Consider the following 21,840-nt stretch of genomic DNA (forward strand, 5'->3'; position numbering starts at 1 on the left):
CCCAACAATTATGCGCTTTTATCGCCTGAATGGATTCATAACACTAATGTCTCAAATAGGAGGTCTCTCTAAATTGTTGCTTATTCTTATAATGAAAATAATAACAATTATTTGTTTTACCCTAGATGGCTGTTATAGTGACTATTATTAATTATTTGTTAATAATAAAAATTAATGAATAATAGCAAGAATATGATACTATTGAATAAAAAATTACTCTTTAGCTTGCTCGGCAATATGAATAAAAAAATTATATTATTTTACTAAATATAAATAGAAAGACAATCAACATTATTTCTAATATAGAAGGACATCATCTAGCCCATTTACTATCTACTTATGCCTTGATTTTCTTTTTTGGGTACCAGTACTAATGTCTCTACCAAGAATTGCTGTGTCGATATCCGTCCTTGGATCGGTTGCTCGGTACCACGAGTTGTAACGGCTCTGTATTGTTCCATGCTGGGTCGTATTGGCATAGTAGAAGAAGCGGAGGAGAGGAGAACGGGAGAGAAGAAAAAAGAAAAAGGAGAGCCGCCGCAGGAGAAGGTTGAGGGTTGGCGAGTTACATGGAGGAGGCGGAGGAGGAGCTCTGCCTCTGGTTCCCTATTTCGTTTGAAATAAGGTTTCGGAGAGGGCCCCTCCTCCGCCTACTCTATGTAGTGGCTCCCTGGCCTCTTCCTCCTCCGCGCAGCGGCTCTTTAGCCTCCGCCTTCTTCATACGGCGACTCCTCGACCTTCTGCTGGCCAATTTTCACCTTTCTATCTCTTCCTTTCTCTCTCTTTTTCTCTGTTTTCCTCTTCTTTTCCTTCGACATCGGTTCTTGTTTTGGTTGTCGGTCAGCTGCCAGTACGGCTCAATACGCCCCAAACTAAATGGTTTGGAATGGTTCTACCGACCATGGTCTCTACTAATCTACCGAGAAGGACAAGTTCAATGCAAACAAAAGAGGTAGGTTCTGCAGAATTGATAGGACCCATGTCCTAAATTCTATTGACAAGGTAATGGCTCAACAAAGAAATAGCCGTTATCCTTTTAACAGGAAAAAGAAAAAGAAAAAAAAGGGAAGGAAAGAGCCCTTTTTTTGCCGGGAAAAATGTACCTTGGTTTTCATATTTGAATTTGGAGATAAAGTTTTAAGATTTGCAAAAATTGGTAACAGACCTTTTTATGTTTATGATTAGTTATATGATAAACTTTATCAGTTTTTTTTCATCATCATTAAAATTTATATATTTTTTAAAAAATAAAATTTATATACGGTCATTAAGGCTTGTGCTTAAAAAAAAAAAAGAAATTCAGTCCTATCACTTAGAGCAGAAATTCGGTCAAAAAGTATTTTTTTATTTTTAATATTTGCCGTATCAACTGTCTAGCCGAATTATAAGTAAATGCATGACAAAAGTATGCAAAAATTTCTTTTTAACCTTCAGAGGAAAGATTGAAATATATTGTGATAACCTTGGAAATTGGTGAAAACATTTTCCATTGATCCATAAGAGGTATTCGTACAAAAAAAAAAAAAAACAAGAATAACAAAAAAAAAAAATACACACCAACAACTCATGAAAAAACCATGCAGAAAACTAACATGAGAATTCACATTATATTCTAGATTTATAAATATTTTAAATATTATTGTTGTAAGATGCCTTTTAATATATTATGTGTTGTGTTTTGCCATCCAACTTCTAATGTTAATTTATTTTGTTAAATGAAATCAATAGTTTATTTTGAAAAAAGAGTTTGGACAATTTGAGAACCTAATTGAACGAACCGATCTTCACATTGGTTCCAGAATTGGTTGTTTTGGTTTTAGTTCCAAAAATTAAGAATCAATTAGAATTGGATTAGTTTCAAGTTAGTCTCTAATCCAAAAACCGATCCGACCTATGTGCGGCTCTAATAGATAATGCAAGTGCCTCTTCTGCAATAACATTGTCATAAGATACTTTTATCGCATGACATGAAATAAATCTTTCACAGTTCTATATACGTAGGCGCCAGTTCTGCCTCCCTTATTTACCAACCATGCCCCACCATCCAACAACATATATTAGCATTACCCAAAAAGATTTGCAAATTAACACCGTTTGAGAAGCTTCTAACGCAAGCTTTTGGGTACTTTTTTCTTCCATCCATCTTTCAAAGTGCATGGCAAACTCATTGTTAGGAATAGGTAAAGCATTTGGATCCAATGATCTGGAATTAAATTGTTTCCAGCCTTCCATAAAACCACAAGAAAGGTTATGCATAAAGGGAGAGTCCTATAATCCATGAAACTGTTCTTTAGATTACATAATCAACTAATAAAGGATGGTACAGAATCAGCAACCACAAGCGCCAATGGAGTCACAAACCAAATCAGTCTTGAGAAGGTGTAGCTAATAAATAGATATTGCACCCCGGGAAGGACCTAAAGGGTCAAAGAGAGCACTCTCTTACGCAATTCTTGCTTCGCTCGAAAGTGCTCCGATAGTTTCGCAAATGTTGCTTGCTAGAAGAAGCAGCTTGATAGAAATCGCTGACAAGAAGCTTGCATGCTGACTTTGTTGTGAGATGTCTGTGAAAGGAAGGAGCCCAAATTAAATGATCTCTGGCACAGGAGGATGGATTAGTAGGTAACCACATTAGTATCAAAAATTTCCTCGAGAATATTTGTATTTCTTGTAATTGGGCTGCCTACAAAAGTATCTGAAACTTTAGTCACATTTAGAGGGAGATTAGTAGGCTTACTGACCTTCCATTTAGATCGACTTGTACCCATAAACCTTCACAGTTCGGATAGAAAAAAAGTTCTCAGATGTATGATAGAATTCCGATGACCAAGAACCTCATTGTCATCTAGTTTGCTTCCCAAAAGGTTGAGGTTGGGAAATATCTAGCCTTTAAAACACAAGCCCATAAAGCATCAGAAGCACTTCAAACACATAGACACTTTTTTTTTCTAGAAATTATCTTTTACTTTAAAAGCTTCAAAAGGACTTTTCTGAGCAACAATGTAATCAGAGATTCATTTCCTTGATAAAGTTGGAGCTTGGTACCTCCATAGCTAAAAAATAAACAAAAACACTCAACTTGGTAAATTTTGGGTCAACAATCTAAATCAAGCTGTGTCTGTGCCTGTGCCTGACCCAACTCACTTGCAGTAGTAGATATCTGCTGCAAAAATCTGTGAAAAGTATATTAAACAAGAATCTTCTTTCTCCTAGTCAAGTTCACCACCGATTCCCATCATGCCATTTGTTAGGCTGAGAGTCAATTGCGGCAGTTCTCACATATTAATGCACATTGATGGGAAAAGACTTCAAGATTACTAAAATGGAGCATCAAAACAGAGATCAATTGGCACCAAATGACAACAACTAAACATGCAGCCAGCGTTCTCAAAATAAACTCGATCAGGAACCTACGAGCGTTTCAGAGACCAATGGGAAAGATGGCATGAAAATTGTCGATTGTTAATATCTATTATCTATTATTTATATTCGATTTTAATATCATTCAGATCGCGTGGCCTAATGGATAAGGCGCTCGCCTCCGGAGCGGGAGATTGTGGGTTCGAGTCCCATCGCGATCGTTTATATTCCTTTTTTTTTTTTTTTTAATTTGCTTTTCTTTTGGTAAATCTGAAATTTTTATGTGAATGAATGATCCCTCCTTCCGACTCAAGTGATGATTAACTTAAACTCCAAGCTTGATAAAATTATTTGTTCGATTAGTGTACTCTACTTACTGAAGTCTCATAGGCAAAATGGGTTTGGTCATGTTAAAATAGTATGATTGGTTAACAAAGGTAAAATAGAATAGAAAAGAAGAATTGGACGTAAAAACACTTTAAGCTTATAACTACAATAGGAGAACTTCCTAGAAGGTCATGATTCCATCAATCAAGATTTTATGTAAGATATTTAGTAAATATATCTTCTATTAATATATATTAATATATATTTATATATTAATCTTTGTTAGAGAGTGCATGTTGGAGGTGTAGAATGACAGTCCCCGTGTAAGAGGATCGTTTGATGTCCAGAATCAATGTGAACAAGCATCAATAAAGGCGATAAATGTACATGAATGCAAAGAAAAACAAAATCTAGTTTGAAATAATTACAAGAATTTTAGAAGACTGAGTCAATAACAAGAATAAAAAAAAAAAGAATGGCCAGTTGAAGAATGACATTCCTTTACCTCTGGTGTTCTCTTTCCTCCTTTTAAGCATAAGATGTCAGCAAATAGCTCATTCCAACATCCAAAAGACGCATAATATAGACTTTAGTACATCAAAGGTGATGACTCATTGATTTTTTCCCCCTCCTCCATTAGCGAGTTATATGGCAACAAATCGAACTCATCACTTGCGTACCACGTTTCAAAAAGAGAACAAGTGCTTGGATAATTTTGACTGCAAGGGCTACTTAACCTTCTCCCTAAAACAAAAATAAATAAATAACAATGACATTAGGTGAGAACACAGCAGCTAGTGGCCTCTTTTAAGCATCTAGTTTTATCCCCAGATCGCACAATCCCCGTCTACAAAAGCTTCAGAAACAATTATAATGTGGCTGCAAAAAGACATCCATATGGATGGTTCTATGAAGTAGAAAAGATGCTGCAAACTTCTTTCATGAGTGGCCCAAAAAAATTGCATCTTGATAAATCATGCTCAAAAACCTCCAATCACAAGGAATGTCAAATGGCTGCTGAAGCATATCATGATTAGCACAGAAAAACTGCCATGCATTTATCATGGACGCTACTTCCACATTCCGGGTTGTAACATTTAGTTCGATGTTTCACCCAATCAGTTTGCAAATGATTTTAGCTATTTCTAACTATCAACAGAACAAACTTCCCAATCATACAGAACAAAAAATTAAAGGGTCAATATAAGCTCTCATCGAAATTTATTTTCACTGACATTACAAAATCCACATCACGAAAGATCGCCCACCAAATCCGAGTTCCCTCTGCAAAATATGGTCTACAACCCAACTCCAGAATAGTAGAGTTCCACTTCACATGAGAACCTGCTTGTCTTTGTACAGATGAAACTAGCCTCAGATAAATAACATAACCAATTCATGACATACCAGCTATTACCTTCCAATCAGATCCATATCACAAAGGTAATCTGTTATACCATGGAGTGCGCATCACAAAAGAAAGTCTTAACAAGTAATGCTTGGGTACAGACAGTCAAGGATCCCAAACATGGGAATAGGAGTATCTATACTGAACTCATTTCATAGAATCCATAAAAATGGCCAGCCAAATCTTGCAGGCGATCTGCAAGAAAGAATTGCACATAAAAGAAAAATAGGGATACAAAAAACTGGCAAAGCTGGCACCATAACTAACAATAGTACAATCATAAAACCAAAATCATTTCAGATATGCAACGGTGAGCCTCCCCTTGATAAATTACAAGACCTTGAGCTATTGAGCAAAAAAAATCAACTGGTCTTCCCAGAGATTTGTGACGGAGGCAATGTCCCAAACACGATGTCCCATAGTTTAGAAGTTATCCCAAAACCCTTGTTCTGAACTCTGAAGTGGTGGTTCATATGATCCAGCTGGTAGACAAGCAATTTATTATTAGAATACCACAAAGATCGGAAACTGTTAGTGAGATTCTAAATGACAGCTCATAAATCTTCTCACCTTGAGATTTCTAACTGGATTTTTGGACGGCTGTCCATGGTGAAGATAATAGTGAGTGCAATCATACATAACATAACCCAAAAGACCACCTCCAAATAAGGCAGGGGCAGTGGATGGGGTTGCAAAAAGTTTAACCAGATTCCAGAACTGAAAGAAAATCCATGTAAAGTCAGTAGCTTTTAGTTACTAGTTAAACTCCCATATTTCAGGTAATGGTGTTGATTTTTTTTTTTAAAAGTCATGTTTCACATTGCTGCAAAAAAGAATTCCCTGGTTAGTTCGTTCCTGGGATTCTAATCAGTCTGTTTTAAGCATCCGCTTCAAACATTTGATAAGAAATATGATCACAATTACAAATTTAGAAAATCTAATACGAAGCAGTCATGATTATGTGCATCAGTGACAACGGACATGCTTATAAACTCATGAAAAGAAGAGTTTCTAATTCTTACAAGCCAGGTAAAGAGATTGGAATGTATTAACTTACCAGCACACATAGAATAGCTGCAGCAGCAGGAGGAAAAACAAGGCGGAGTCCATCCATTGGGTGCTTATGATGGCATCCATGTAGAAGATAATGTGCTGTATTTGCCCTGTAGAAAAAATTTCAAAATCTTCTTAACATATATCTTTAATTCATTTGTAGTAGGGCAAAAGAGATCAAATTGGGGCTATTAATTAAAAATTGTCGTCAAAATGAAACCTACCAGTAAGTTTTTGTTTTCATGTGGAAAAGGAAGCGATGGAGAGTATATTCAATCAGTGTCCACAGAAAGACTCCAGTCCCAACCATCAGAGCTACTTCAGGGATTGTATGGCCCATTCTTATAGACATGGTCACAAACCAGCAGACAACAGGCAGCCATATGGCTGGGACCGCCCACCATACAGTGCATGTTAGGAACTAATTGTTGGAAATACAGGGGTTAGAAGCCAGTACCAAATGCACCTCACTCATTTAAGAAAATGCAATAATACCTCCAAGAAGTCATTTGCAAAAAATCGTGGACCTTCCTTGCTAACAATGGGCTGGTGAATCCATTCCTGGTAAGCTTCCCCAAGATGACCGACCTTTAAAGTTTGCAAGAAAACAAGCTTCTAATTAATTAATAAACAGTTTTAACTGAAGAGCTATAGTAAGAAATAACGCTTGGATTATAGGATGGTACACATGAACAGGAGTAGAATTTCTGAGTAAAGAAAATACAACTGTAAAATAAAAATAGAAGAATGATTGCTATATTTTTATGCATTTCTCATAGTTTGTAGTTGTTCGTGCCTAAGGCTGCAAAAGGAATAGGTGTCCCAAAACTGATAAAGCCAGCCCAACCCAAAACATAAAATCATGGGTTGGATTGACTCTAAATCCAGTTTGGGGTCAGATTTGGATCTTTCTTTTCTCTGACCCAACCCAGAATCCATTCTACCCTGCATGATAAACAGATCCAATTAGTTTAGTTAGGTTAGAAACCCTATACAACCCAATTATAACCCTACCATCAAGCCATATATTCAAATATCTGTATAATTAAATACATAGTCAATTTCAATTAAGGAAAGCAGTGTGTTATGCTAAAATGAGGTTGACACTTATCATAGAACTAAATTTAACTAGTACTATTATCATTGAGAGACTGACCTGATTATTATTCCTCAGCAGAATAAAGTTAGATCAGCAATATTGCTAATAAATTATATAGCAGATTGCTTTATTAATTTCAAAACATATCAGTATTCATTTACAATGCAAAATGCTCTGATGGGTTATGCAAACTACATAGTTGTACTGCACATAAATTATTTTTCTTATACCTACAGGAGATTTGTAATAGAATCTCATTAATAATTGTTGCCAACTATAAGTTATTTTGCCAACAAACTAAAAATTCTAAAACAATCTCAACCAAGCTCCAAAAATATGGGGCTGGGCTGGATCTAGACTGACCTGACCCAACATATTATCCCAATTAGATTTTTAAAACTGAACAATGAAGTTGAAGCAATCCAATATATAAGCTGCTTGGGTTAGGTCTAGATATTAAACCTAAATTTAAATGAGGCTGGATTGAATCTAGCAAATCTCTGATCCAACCAAACCCATTTGTAGTCAAAACACCGTAGCAGGGAAGATGGGACCATAATTCTTAAATCATCAGTTCAACAATAGCTGAAAAGCAAGAACATGCTACAGCAAGCTTTTATCTTTATCTTTGTCTTAATATTATAATAATATTCCAAAGAAAAACAGTTGAAGTTATTGTCACGGAAATGCCATTTAAGGTGAAAGAAAAATATGATTACAAGTTTTATTTACCTGAAAGACGAGAGGCTTACTCAAGTCCACTGTGAATTCCTGTGCAACCATTTTGGGCACTTTAAATACACTGCAATCGTAGAATACATATATATGTATGATGAGATAAACAGCATGAAGAAACTCACTGCTATGAAGAAAATCAAACAAGAGAAAACAAGAAGCATGAAACAACGAGTCACGAAAAATAAAATAAAGACAAGCAAGGAGCATGAAGCAACAAGTGAGAAAAGTGTGAACTATCATGTATAACTTCAGCCACATCTCCCAGATATCCTTATAATGCCAGGCAGTTCAAAAATAAGACATCATTACTAAGGGATAGTACAACTGATCACTTTTTGAATAAAAGCATATAGCTCAAAGCTTTTGTTAAGGCCATCAATCACTAACCCCAATGATAGATAACCCACAAATCCAGCATTTTTCTTCTGAAAGAACTTGAATATGAAACACACTTTAGAAACCAACCACTTAGACATGAAAAAGGGAAGCCTGGAAAAGGCAGTTTGCTGCTGTGGGCCTTTCAGCAGTGCCAGGTCAATACAAAAATCAAAAAATGAACCTAAAATGAAGCGAGCAAACCATCCAAACATTTGAAAAAAGCAAAATTTCAATCTAATCACTTCTGAAAATCGTAGACTTCAAACTAATGAAGACATCTTACATTTTCAGATCATCAAAACTGCCCCTTTAAGTGTGATACATGTTAAAACACATGTTCAACACTACGTAAGGCAGACCTTCATTCAATTCATATCCATTTTTCATACACGAAAATAGACTCCTACTTTGTAGCAAAAGGGGGGGAAATGAATTTTGATGTACCAATCACACAAAATTCTAATTTTTGCTCAATGGCACTAGTAGTTCACATCGAAATCACAAACCAAAAATTCCTTAACACCAAAAAAAAAAGGCCAAAATAAATCTTCAGTTAAGGAAGCAAAAACCGGGTCCAATTTTTTGTTCAAAAGAACTCATAATAAGATGAACAATGGACGGATTCGATCCTTTTTAGGCCAAGCGCATCTATCTTCCAAAAACCCAACAACGCGTCCATTGAAGCCCTTTCCAAAACCAAATCAACACACAAAAGATCTGCACAAACTCCACGAGAAAAACCGCGAAAGACGACAGATCTACGAATCCAAACCCCAGTTTCATCTACAAAAGTTTCATCTACAAACCAAAGAGACGACACGGAACGAACCTGAGGAATTCCGCACGGTCTGGAAACCCTAGAAGCCGCCTCCGCCGACCGCCGCTCTTCTTCTCCGGGTGCACAGCGCGCTCGGAGAAGAAGAGGAAGAAGAGAGGGCAAGTGAGAAGGGCGTGTTTTTTTCTTTCCTTAGCCTAATAGTTTCCGAAAATTTCGCTGCCTCGGGTGCTGCCATTTCTGGGAACGATTCCTTGCCGTCAAATTTAGACGGAATATTCGGTGCCAGCTCGGCACCCGTCAAATTTCGCGAGCGCCAGCTAGCCATTCAGGCTCTAATGCCGTCAGCGGCTGTAAGTTAATCTACTAATATCTTTATGTAACATATTGTCATAAAATCTCAGTATTAATTCATAAAGTTTTTTTAAGATAGTTTATAAACTTAATAAATCTAATCTTTTTATAAAAAAATTGATTAAATGGGTTTCAAAAAATTATTATTTATAGTCGTCACGGTCGCTGAGTTCTGCGATGGTACGGAGATATGCGCTGGATAAATGGAGCCCACAAAAACCAGCGGCCGTTATTGGTTTGATTCAGCCCACGTACAGGGAGGGAAAGCCTAGAAGTTGGAACCGACCTCAGATATGCTTGGGAAGCGTCGCAGGTCAACGCCTTACAAAGTGAGAAGGACTCGGCTACTATTATTAATAACTATCATTTATTTTTAAAAAATATTTAGAAAATAGTAAAAAAAATAATTTTATAAATAAAGTATGTATATCGGAAGGCCAATAGAGCAGTAGATTGAATAACCTTTTATGTGGCTATGCATTCTAAAAAGATCCTGTAGTTGAAGAGGAGAGAACTATTTGATATATTCCAGAATTTGATATTTTTAATTTTTTTTGAATATATAGGTACCCACCATATATTTGCATCCGTTATTAAAAAAAAAAAAATGTCGGTGCCCTGCTGAAGATGAGGTTAGGACAAGGAAAGCGCTTTAAAGCGCAAATCTGATACCAAGGAAGCCGTAGGATAACGTGTCATGAGGAGATTGGTAATTTTCATTCGAAACGCACCACATGGCATTCTAGTTTTGACAAACCCTTTCTTAATGTCAACTTTGGGCCCCGTAACATTCCATATTGTTTTGGTGTTGCACGTTGATATGATCTCCATTGCATCTAAGCTTGTAATTGTGGACTGTAAAACATTTGACTCCTAAAAATACCGACACAATTCTATTTTTCAAACATACATACGCAGACACAAATGATGAAAGATGAGTATGTGCTGCTCCAAGGTCATTTTGGCTAAGATAAATCCAAGAAATTGAGGGGGGGTTTGAGTAATATAGTTATGACTTTGCAGAGTAATAACCAACCATATAATATAGTTGTGACTTATTATAGATTATACAATTGTAAGGCCAAAAACTTGGAACCTGAATGGGAAGAGCGAAAGTTGAACATGTCAAAGTTGGCATGATTGTACTCGAATAATCTCTATTTACATAATACCTATTGTACTCGAACATGGCTAAGTTGAGATTTCTATTTTTTTTTTTTTTTTGTTTACATATGCAATTGTTTTGAAACTAATTTTTGCGATGGCTCTGTTTAGGTTCTGTTGCCGCTGTATCCGAACCAAAGTAGGACGCCACTCGAACAACCCTGAGATCAGATGGAGACAGGCTGAGTAGGCTGTTTGAGGCGTTGGGCACTGAACTCCTCCATTGGATGGCCTGCAAGAAGTCCACTTATCGGAGAATTTTTGGCAGGGAACGCTTCGATGATTAAGTCAGAACAACAAGGTAATAGTATGAAAGGGAGAGATTTCAGTAGAGTGAACGCTTTGTGAGAAAGGAAAACGTATTGTGTGCCTTAGGTCTCCGAATTATTTTCCTTATATAGAAGAGCAAACCTTGTCATTACCTTGACCAACGTGACGTACAATAACGCCATGCAATGACTGGTGGTATGGTCGTGGCTTGGGGGTCAGTCCGTGTGGGCAGAATGCGGTGCAGGTTTAATGCGGAATGTGAGGCCACCATGATCATAGACTAACAAGATTTTCGGTTGTTGGGGCTGTCAGCCCTTATCGATGCGTGTCAATTGTTCTCCGCGACTGCCGGAAGTTGTTTACTTTGGTTTACATCCGTGGACAGGGAGGTCGGTCGGGCCCAAGGTCGGGGTGTTCAGTATTTTCCCCATCAAGTTCAAATTTGATAAGAAGGTTAACAAGATTTGTTCCTTTGAATTTAAGTTCAAGTCACTTAGATTTTGTAAGTTGTAACAAAGATTATCAAAAGAATTGGGCAGATCAAGTTTCGCTCAAGCTAGCTTTGCTCAAAAAAAGCTTGAATAAAGCTAGATTAGAAGCTAAAAATTCAAATTTGAACAGTAAAGCAGGCTCGTCAAGAAAACTAACTTTACTTAGTGCTTAGTAAGTCTTGAAATGAATTTATATTATATGCTTTAAGTTATAGAAAATGAATTATCTGATTAAGGCTTTGATTAATATATTTTGCATTTCTTGATTCAATTAATTGTTAATTCATCCTTAAACTAAGTTTAACAAAGCTTGAAATAAAGTTTTAATTCAAGCTTGAATTATATTTGGTTCAAGCTTGAATTGATCTTTATTCATTTAGATTTCTTAAGCTGATCAATTAGACTTATATCTATCTCCATTAGAAATAAAGGTTGAATAAAGCTCAAAATAATGATAGATAAATTAAATTTGATCATAACAATAAGTTTAAAATTAATTTTAAATCAAATTTGATCAGATAGAAGCTTAATGAAGCTCGGCTCCATTACATCTGCCTGTAACTGTGCCTTTCTCACCCAAAGAGGGCAGAAAATAAAGAGGAATGGTGAAAGAAAAAGCTGCCGTAGAGTCATTATGATAAAATGGCGTAAGTGCCGAATATAAGCATGAATGATATGTGGTTCATGAAATGTGTCGCTCACGAGCGTTCTTGCCACAACCACATTTTTGAAATGGCCACCAAAATTTCATCTCGTTATAAGGGCCCCAACAAAATTATTAATAATCGTTGTAACTATTGTAACAAGCATTACTTATCTTACAAATATTTCTATATTTTAATATTTAAATAATCACTTAAATAATGGTTAATATAAAGATATTACAATAAAAATAAGAACTAATAATAAACAATAATGACATTATATTTTTTATTAGATAAAATAGTGTATTTTGGACTGGACAATTATAAGGGCCGCTCAGACAGGGCGGATTGGGGGTTCAGTCCATGATGGCGAGGCGGGAGGTACTAATCTACTAAAAGAGCTGATATTTTGCATGATGCACAGGAGTTACTTAGAACTGCACCGATAGACGAACTATATCTTAAAAGAGTATTCAGCTTTTCGGCCTTTTAAGAAAAGATAGGTGCTGATAAAGTTTGATCAAAACCTTTACGCCCTGGCTAGATGATACCATGATTTTGCAGAGATGAGAACCGATTAAAATTGGGTATGAGAGAGCAAGCAGGAATTAGTTATGTCGAGGCAAAGATTTAGTGGGATAAAGATCACAAGAATGTTGGCAGTAATCTCAGTTATTACATTATGAAATTAAAGCAGCAGAAGCCGAACTGCAACAGCAGGTACATGAGCAGTGGAAGCTGGAAAAAGATGTTACTACAACTGGGTCAACATAAATTCTGTGGCAGTGATAAGTGGGTTAGTAAACCAACATATCATAACATGAAATAAGTAGGGAGATTCTGCAGAGAAGGTGAAAATGAAAAGCTAAGATAACAGCACTGAATTTATGATTTGATATTAAAGATGTATTGATCTTCCTCTTGTGCCATGGTTGTAACTTCCATCTTGCTAAATTTTGCCAACTTTGAACAAAGGAAACCAAATGAAAGAAGTATTCATCAGGATGCATGGAAAAGAACATCACAAATCATCAAGAGCAACATGATGACAGTTGCTTTATTATGCTGTATCCCAAAATCTTAAGTTGTCGAACTCATGTCTGTGAGTTAATCATGTATTAGCACATCAAGTTTCTCTGTGCTACTGAATATTGACTTTAAAGCAGATTAATATAGGGAGAATGCAACGTTTACAACTTTTACACCGGCATCGTTATAGCTGATGCCAGGTTTTGAGTTCATAGCAACATTCAAGTCTAGTTTGTTAAAGCAGTTTTTGCCTCATGAAGCTGAATAAAGTTTAATTCTCTTAAATTGTGTTGGTCTTAAAGTGAGGTAAATAAATTAAACCAAAAAATGTTAGAAAATATACAATAACTCCCAATATGTTGAATAAGCATAGTTAAATTATTTTTATGGGTACAAATTGCTCTAGGAGGTGATTTTATGCCTACAAATTGGATCCTGAACATGCATATCTTGTTGTTTTATTAGAATCCTATGACCGCGAATGGTTGACAGGATGATGTTGCAGAGATGAGAAATAATGGAAACAATGGATAAATTAATGGTAGTGAGGACCATTTTGTAGTTTTTGTACCTCTATTCTGGAGTAACACCCTCAAGAAATACAGTTGGAATTGCAGAGGTCATAATAAATGCAGGTCTGGTCTCTAATAAGATAGGAGGTCAAGGATTCCATCAAGGTAGTACAAAGACATGGTGAATTAGAATTTTTTCATCTATGAATAGCAGATGCAAGCATGACTACAATTTCCATGAGATAAGGGAGTGCAAAAATGATGGAGCCTTCACCACATATCCAATAGCCTGCATTTTATGGCAAAATCAGCATCTATCATTCTACTCATCCAGCAGAAACTATATGAACTCAGATGAGGCTATTACAGGGAATCTCCCTAGACTGATACTGTAGTCATTAAAAAATTAAGAGCATTTGACCAAACAACACTGTCAACAACATAGAGAACCTACGACGAAAGTTCATAGAAGATACTTGCATTATTTTTCTTTATCATGTGCCTTAAGTAAAACTAACAGAAACATTAAGAAAGAGTAAAGAGCTTTCATGCTTTTCTAAGGAACTCTTATCGTGTGGTGGATGGATCCAGAGAAATCCTATCAGATCACAAAAGGAAGCCTGTTTGATTAAATCCTACCATATGAGTCTCCTAAGAGTAGATGTTATATTAGGAAGTGTAATATAGATAGACTCATGGTCTGAGAGTTTTGGCTTGAACATCGCGGCAATGAAAAGAGAAGTTTCACTGTGATGTTAGAGAAAGATGAATGAAAAGATAGCCTGAAAAAGGAGCATAGGTTCAACAATAGCTGAAAATTTAAAGTACCTAAATAACAGTGTGACACTAATGGTATGGTAAAGGTTCCTTTATCTCATACTCCTGTTTTAGACCCTTTGCACTCACCATCAGAAGCGCATAGAAGGAGCAATAGGTGTTGCAAAATACTAGAAAATCAGCAAAACCAATGAAGAACTAAAAGAGATCAAGCTACAAGAGGAATAAATAAAAAATTGCAATTTTCCTTTTGCCTTTTGTGTATGATACCTTATATAAACTTCATTACTCTTATCGCCATCGCAAGGTTGAGCTGAGCTTTCAATTGTGACAATGGATGATACATACAACAGCCTTCCCCCTACCTCAGAGACGAAGAAAAAAAGCCTTTCACTGATGCACAACCTATCAAAGAACTGAACATCGGCTCCGTGCATGTTTCATTTCTTACGCACGGTTTCAGTTAATTTGATAAACAGACACCAAGACACACTTAGAATGACTGCTGTGGTCTTCCCTCCGGCAAGCCCAAAAAGAACTATGACAAAGAAAACAAACTGCTGAGGGACTCCTGATCTAGTCTTAAGAACAATTTCTCGACTCGCGTCCCCAATCTCCTCTTTATCAAAATCTGTGACCTCAGTGGAGGCAATGAAGCTCAGAACTTCTTCATTGCTATCTTTCTTGTGTCCTTTTCCATTGACCACTTCATCCGCATCTTCTTCTGTAATGCTATCAAATTCTCCTCTTCTGCTCGAATGGGAACTAGAATTCGAGACCAGCTCCTTTTCATCTTTACCTTTTCTACTCACAAGAGACTTCTTCGGGACAAACTTCCTCCAAAACTTCTTTCCTTTTGAATTACCAGAAGAACCAACATTTCGGCCCGCGGCAAGATCCCTCCTTTCCGACAAAATCTCCCTCCCCTGATCCGAATCGATGGAGGATTCCTCCCAATTCCTGTTGGATGGCATCAAATCCACCTGGCCCTCGACCCCAACTTCCCTTATAGGACAAACCCGCTCCGTCCCCTCCAAATCCAATCCTCCGATCGCCGAATACAAGCTCCTCCTCGCATTCGAGCACCGCTTCAAGAACGCAAACACCTGCAACCCCATAAAATCGAGCAAAAATAGAGCAAACGCCGAGACCGTGATCCCAGCAACAAGCTTCCTCCTTTCGATCGCCAGAACCATTAAAACCAACAAATTCACCACCAGAAGCCCAAATCCGGACCCGCTCGCATTTGTCTTGATCTCGATGGAACTGGGAACCGGGTATGGTAGGGACTCCTCCAAGATTCCACCGGCGCCACCGCTGGAGCAGCGAACCGCCGGACGGCCGGCATCTTCGCCGGCGGCGACGGGAGGCACCCTAGTGGACGAGGAGGAGGGGGTCTTCTTGCGGGAGGGCTTCTTGAGGCGATCGCGGTTCTTGACGACGAGGTCGGCGAGGGAGGTGGGGAAGCCGGCCTGGACGACGAGCGACGCGCCGTGGTCCGGCCTGGCGAGGTCGGAGACGAGCCGGGAGAGGCCGCCAGCCCGCGCCCTCTTCCACGGGTTCCGCATGGACCAGGCCGGGTCTTGCGGTCATGGAAGGAGGAGAAGGGGGCGGTTCGGACCGGCCGGAGGCGGAGGCGGAGGCGGAGGCGGAGACGGAGAAGCTCCAACGCCACGGCAGAGAAAAATAGAAAGGAAATTTTGGTTGGTTAGTTTTTTTTGTTAGTGTAAGATTTAAGCATGGATTTGCACGTGTTTTGAGGGTGGTGACGGGAACGAAAAAAACCGATATGACCTCGCAGCGTGGACATTGGAGCTCCAGCTGTTCCCTTTAAATCCCCCTATTCTATTAATCAGTTGCATCATTAGATGGACGGTTGTGATAGCTGATCGATTTGATGGTACATGTGCGTTAACGTATGGTTTTTTGTCTGAAGTATTCCTTTTAAGAGGAGTTATTTGTTCCAGTGTCATCTTGCATTTAGATCTTATAAAGTTCACGCAGTATTTTAGCCTGTTCCAGTACATGCAGCAACAAGATGAATTGATGGATACTAATTGTTGTTAAGTGACTTGGTTGTATTGTTTGATCTGACATAATTTGGCACATGCAATTTGGCTGAAGCTATCAAAGTTCTTCTTGTAATCTGTCTTGCAGTCAAATTGAATACAGGATAAGTTAATTTTGAGGTACATTGTATTTTTTTTTTAAAAAAAAGATGTAGTTACAACTTATTAAATATATTGTAAGATTGTGTTACATGAGTCAATTTAGCCAAACATATTCTCGGACAATTATTGTCTATTTTTGTGCCTACTTAATTCTTGTACAAGGACTGAAACGAAATAGTTATATTTTCTCAGCCATGGAAAAAATTTGCGATTAACAAAAACCAAACGTAAATGATGGTCAATTTGACCTCAGCGTTTTCTAGATAGAGTGAGGTGAGATTTGGATCAATTTGCACGCAACTGAATTGGCTGTTGAACGCAATCTATTCCAGTCCCATGGGTCCCACAGTTTGCTTTGGTATGGGACCCATCGAGATATTAGTTGTTGATCCATACTCGAAAAAATATGGTTCGGTCGAGCTAGTGGGCTCCACCAGCTTTGACCGGTCAATAGGCGGGCGCTGAATACGGTGGAGAGAAGCAGAATCTTTTGCACGTGTTACGCGCTCCAGGTGGGGCAAATTTAAAAAACAAAATTACATAAATATCCTCCTACATATCAAATATTACAATATATATATATATATATATATATATATATATATATATATATATATATATATATATATATATATATATATATATATATACACACACCTAGTAAAACACTTATTTGACTATTCTAATATTTTTTTATTCTTATTTTTGCATACATATCCACGTTATCTAAATCTGTTAAAATATTAACAGTTTCAAATTAAAATAACTAAAATACTCTTAATGGGTAGATGTGCAAAAAACAAGACGATCGCGATGGAAGACAAAAAAATAATTTCAAAATTTTATTTTATTTTTAATTAAAATAAATATAATTTTTATTATTGGTGTTAAAAGAACCGTTATATTAGATATATTTGTGTAAAAAACAATATTTTATAAGGTACAGAAATAAATATAAATTTTATGAAGGTATTTACTTAAATTTGAATTTTTAGGGATTCATAAAAAAACCCTAAAAAAAAAGCACACGTCCTTCCATTGGTTGGTTTGGGCTATGGAAGACAAAGGGCCATGGCCGCCGGACCAACGACGAGGATGAAAATAAAACACATGGTTTTTAAGCAAAAAAAATAAAACACATGGCCTGGCCAAAGATAATCAACTTCATCCCTAAATTGTGTTGACAAAACTAGAAAAAGAAAATTTTAGTTGATTTCTTTTTTTCTTTTTGCTACTCAAAACCTACGATCAACTTAATTAAGGGATAGGAATCAAGTTACACAAGGAAAGTATGTCATGCACTCGACTAATTGTGGAGGATCCACAATAGATGTTGAGTGGCTATTGTCAATGAATGTGCAGTTATATGACCTTTGCAAATATGATACTTTCTTGGTACTTCAATAAGTTCTCTCTCTCTCATTTGTGAAAGTTTTCGGCCCATGGTGTTTGGGGTTATGTCCCAAATGCTGATAGTCTAGGTGATGAGTTTTAAGTTGTCACAAGGTGGACAGAATTGTTGTGGGCTTGATCTGAATTATTGAACGCATTTTGCCTGTTACGTAAGCATGCACGATTGGTATGATTGATTAGGTTTGAGTCTATTCATAGTTTTTTGGTTTGCCATGCGGCCTACATGCAACCACGCATTACAAATGGCATGGGCCACAAATCTCTTTATACTATTGAGAGTTTAGACATTCAATCTCTTTTTCCAGCATCTAATTTTGAAATATTCAAGTCAGATCAATGGCTAGGTGATGTTAGTCCCCATTGGCTAGCTTTGCAGCCTCCAACTTGATGCACTTTTATTTCCCCACTGTTTACATCAATTCTTGACATCCAAGCATATATGCATACCCAGCTATATGGCAAGGAACATGCAAGATAATGATGAAGGGCTTTCGAATCGGAATCGACAAAACTAAGACAATAACTTAGAGACCGAAGCCTTGACACCCTTTGATTTCATTAAAAGAAGATCAAGTAAGCTCAAGGATGACTCGACACGGGACCTATATGATTTACAAGCTGAATGAGGAGAGTCGGGACAATTAAGTTGCACAACCATCAAGAATAGGTGGAATGAAAATCGGTTATGATGAGTTTGAGGCTGATCAAGTATGATAATATACGAGATTCTCCTATCAGCTTAGCATAGGGATTGGGATAAGGTATGTGACTAGACAGTTATCAGAACGTGTAGAGTGGATAGCGCCGGTCACTGAAACTATCAGCAAAGTGCAGGCCGGACATGGACAAGTGTCAATACTAGAGATGGATGATTCCTAGACCGTTTAATAATGTTATATATAAATATGTGGATGTAACTCTGAGAACGATTGGCCAATCAAACATTTTTATCTTTGATTTATCATTGTATTTATTTTTAGTTTTCTTGCTTTACTTGCCTTGCTCTAACCTTCTATGTAGGCTCGACGACAACCAACATAATTCTCTTTTGAGTAGGTTGTATTTCGGTGGTGAAAATCTTTATAGCTCGAAGCATTAGGATCCATGCTACCGAACTTTATCTTCTATTCTTTTTAGTTTTGACATCAATGGCATGTTCCCACACTTGCACAAACTTTCCAATGATGCGCGTGCCATTCTGTCCCCAAAAGCATATTTTCTGGCATGTCTGTTATGATTGTACTAATATCTATTAAGATGCCACCATGAAAGAGGAATCACACAATTGTCAAGACTACAAGGGAGTCCACTTCATCATGCCGAGCAACACCAAATTCTTAAGCTGGGTCATTTGGTCGAGCTCCTCCAGCCTTAAGAAATGAAAGTTCTCATTGATCTGACCAGCCTACTCCTTCTAGAGAGCTTGGCTTCGACAACCATATTCTTCAAGTGGAATTAATCTACTTGTTTGCTAGTCTATTACAAGATATAGTTAAGTAGTTCAAGCTTTATATGAATGAGAGCTAGCATGACCTACTGGAGGCATTCGCCAGTCAAAGTGGCCATTATATTGAGGCCACTCATAGAATGACACAAGACATCTTTGAATTTAGTAAAAGAGTGAGTCAATAGGCTTGTTTTTGTTATCGAGAGTCAATATCATTCGCTGCAGCATGCTTCGATGTGTATTGTGACGAACTTAGCCTATTAGACCCCTATAGAGGGCGAATCAGCCTATCAATCTTTACAATATAAGAATGTCAAGGTCCTCAAAAAACTTAGGTCTTTGAGTTTTGGCTTGCTAGAAGAACAAAATGGAAGATTATTATAAAGAGTGCTGGGGATTCACAGACCAACTTGAGAAGAAATTATTTGCAAGTAAATGCAGAACCATGCCAGATGAAACAAGGAACCATTGATGCCTCGGTCGAAAGTAAATTGATGATCAAATCCAAAGTGGGCTCTAGCCACCATGATTTGCAGATGGTCCTCAGAAGAAAGGTCAATGGAATTGCACTGACACAAGATTCTATTGTTAAAGCCCGTTAACCCCTAATGGTAACAGATAGGGGCAATACTGTTATCACTCTGTGGTACGATCTACCTCCATCACAAAGACTATGAGGCAACTACGTCAATGGATGCTACCATTCTATCTCTAGTTATCATGCATGCTCAGTTCATATGCCAAAGGGCAATGTTGCAGCGGTGTTTTTTAAGAAATGGTTATGTTTGGTCCGGAACTCAGTCACGTAGATTATCAAGAATCCTCATATTGACTATAGATGAAATCGATTCTCATGTTTAGCAAATATCCATAGAAAGATGGGAATGGGAGACCCGAGTTCGGTCCAGAAGTAGAGTCATGAATAAAGTAAGCAGTATTAGTGATTGAATAAAGTACATAACAATAATGATTGGCCATTAAAAGAGATTCATTCATCTATATGTAGATTTCGAGCAAAAGGTCAATACAACAATTCAATATTAAAGTTAGAATTTACAAGATGGGGGAAGCTTATAGATTCCTAGCTATGTTCTTAATTTGCTTTTATTTAGGTTATAGCTATTTAACCATCTTGTCATGCTTGCTTATTTGCAGAACAAGTCATGAAAGTCGGAAAGTGTAGTAACAAAGTCAGGCCAGGCTTCATCCAGAGACTTAAACTTCTCCTCTCTTGTTTAGCTCGAGTTACCTCCCGAGTCTTCAACTTATCATAGACTTCAGTTATATGGATTTTCAAAGAGGTAATCAATTGATACCAAAGCTGATGCAGGACAACTGCAGAAAGGAGAGGGAAAAGGGAAGAAGAGGAGGGGGAAGAAGAAAAAGAGGAAAAGAGGAGGGGGAGGAAGAAGAACCAGGCTTCTCACATGGCTCTGACCATAGCTTCACACCAGGGCTTCAGAAAGAACGGAGGCTATTTCATTCAATCAATCATCAACCCTAAACAAGTGCATGGATCCATATATATAGGATCACAAAATGACAAAAAAATCCTACAAAGAAAACAATCCCATAAAAGCCCTAAAATAACAACATGCAAATAAGCCCATAAAATAAAACAAAATAACATAAAATCAATCCAAAATAACATCATAAGACTTGAATTGGCTGGATCTTGTGGTGACTGTAGACTCGAGTGATGGCTGACCTGGTACTAGTATCCGCACCAATAGGTATTCTTAGTTAGTTTGAGTTCATTTTTGAGAATGGCTACTTCAAACACAAACTTCTCTTTCTAGGAGGTCTCTCGTTCATCCTCCTACTAAGGCTGTCAATTGATAGGTCCAGGTGAAACAAGAAAACTGGTGCCTTAGGTTAGTCAAGTTTGCGATTTGACCAACTAGGATATCAAAGATGTTCAATAGGGTGTGATAATGCTGTGGATCCCAGTCATCCTTTGAGGATTGGCTAGGTCATCGAGGTCAAGGTCGATGACACTCTAGATTGCCCTCATGGCCTTCAAATCTTTGGCAGGGAGACTCGATAAGGTAGGAATACTGACCGAGGAGGTCATGGCTGAATGAGTAGTTAGTCTAGCCTTCATCTTGGCTATCAAGCTGAGGACAAAACAACAATGGCCACTACTAGTCTGCAGAAAAGTTGACCCGTTAGGATAAGACCAGGAGTTAAAAAGGGAGGATAAAAGATGAAAGGCCAATTTAAAAGGATCTTAACCTGTTAGATTAAGACATGTTAGGTTAAAATGTCGTTGCTGGGTTCAAACCCAAGTACTACTTCTTTTTTTTTCAAAAAAAAAGTAAGGGAACCGTAGTTCCTCAAGTACTTGGTAAAATAAATCTACTATAGTAAAAGAAATCTACTATAGTTACAAAGTTAGCAACTTAGTAAAAATTCGGGTACTTCATAAAA

The 21,840-nt window shown here is 37.4% G+C and overlaps 2 protein-coding genes and 1 non-coding gene across 3 annotated transcripts; 1 reads left to right on the plus strand and 2 right to left on the minus strand.

Annotated features, from left to right (window-relative positions):
* Nucleotides 1-3,508: 3,508 nt before the first annotated feature.
* Nucleotides 3,509-3,581, plus strand: TRNAR-CCG. The gene has a single exon. It is a non-coding gene; the product is annotated as a tRNA-Arg (tRNA).
* Nucleotides 3,582-5,120: 1,539 nt separating this feature from the next.
* Nucleotides 5,121-9,349, minus strand: LOC103705423 (dihydroceramide fatty acyl 2-hydroxylase FAH1-like). Its single transcript, XM_008789130.4, has 7 exons — nucleotides 9,193-9,349; nucleotides 7,980-8,049; nucleotides 6,644-6,736; nucleotides 6,373-6,569; nucleotides 6,153-6,258; nucleotides 5,666-5,812; nucleotides 5,121-5,577 (listed from the first exon to the last, which is right to left on the minus strand). Exons 2-7 carry the CDS (start codon nucleotides 8,028-8,030, stop codon nucleotides 5,458-5,460), a joined length of 714 nt encoding a protein of 237 aa, XP_008787352.1. The 5' UTR covers nucleotides 8,031-8,049; nucleotides 9,193-9,349; the 3' UTR covers nucleotides 5,121-5,457.
* A 5,208-nt stretch (nucleotides 9,350-14,557) lies between these two features.
* Nucleotides 14,558-16,080, minus strand: LOC103705422. Its single transcript, XM_008789129.4, has one exon. The coding sequence runs from the start codon at nucleotides 15,945-15,947 to the stop codon at nucleotides 14,820-14,822; it is 1,128 nt and encodes a 375-aa protein (XP_008787351.2). The 5' UTR covers nucleotides 15,948-16,080; the 3' UTR covers nucleotides 14,558-14,819.
* Between the last annotated feature and the right edge of the window lie 5,760 nt (nucleotides 16,081-21,840).

Source organism: Phoenix dactylifera, unplaced genomic scaffold (genome assembly GCF_009389715.1).
Source record: "Phoenix dactylifera cultivar Barhee BC4 unplaced genomic scaffold, palm_55x_up_171113_PBpolish2nd_filt_p 000007F, whole genome shotgun sequence".
NCBI classification, from domain to species: Eukaryota; Viridiplantae; Streptophyta; class Magnoliopsida; order Arecales; family Arecaceae; genus Phoenix; species Phoenix dactylifera.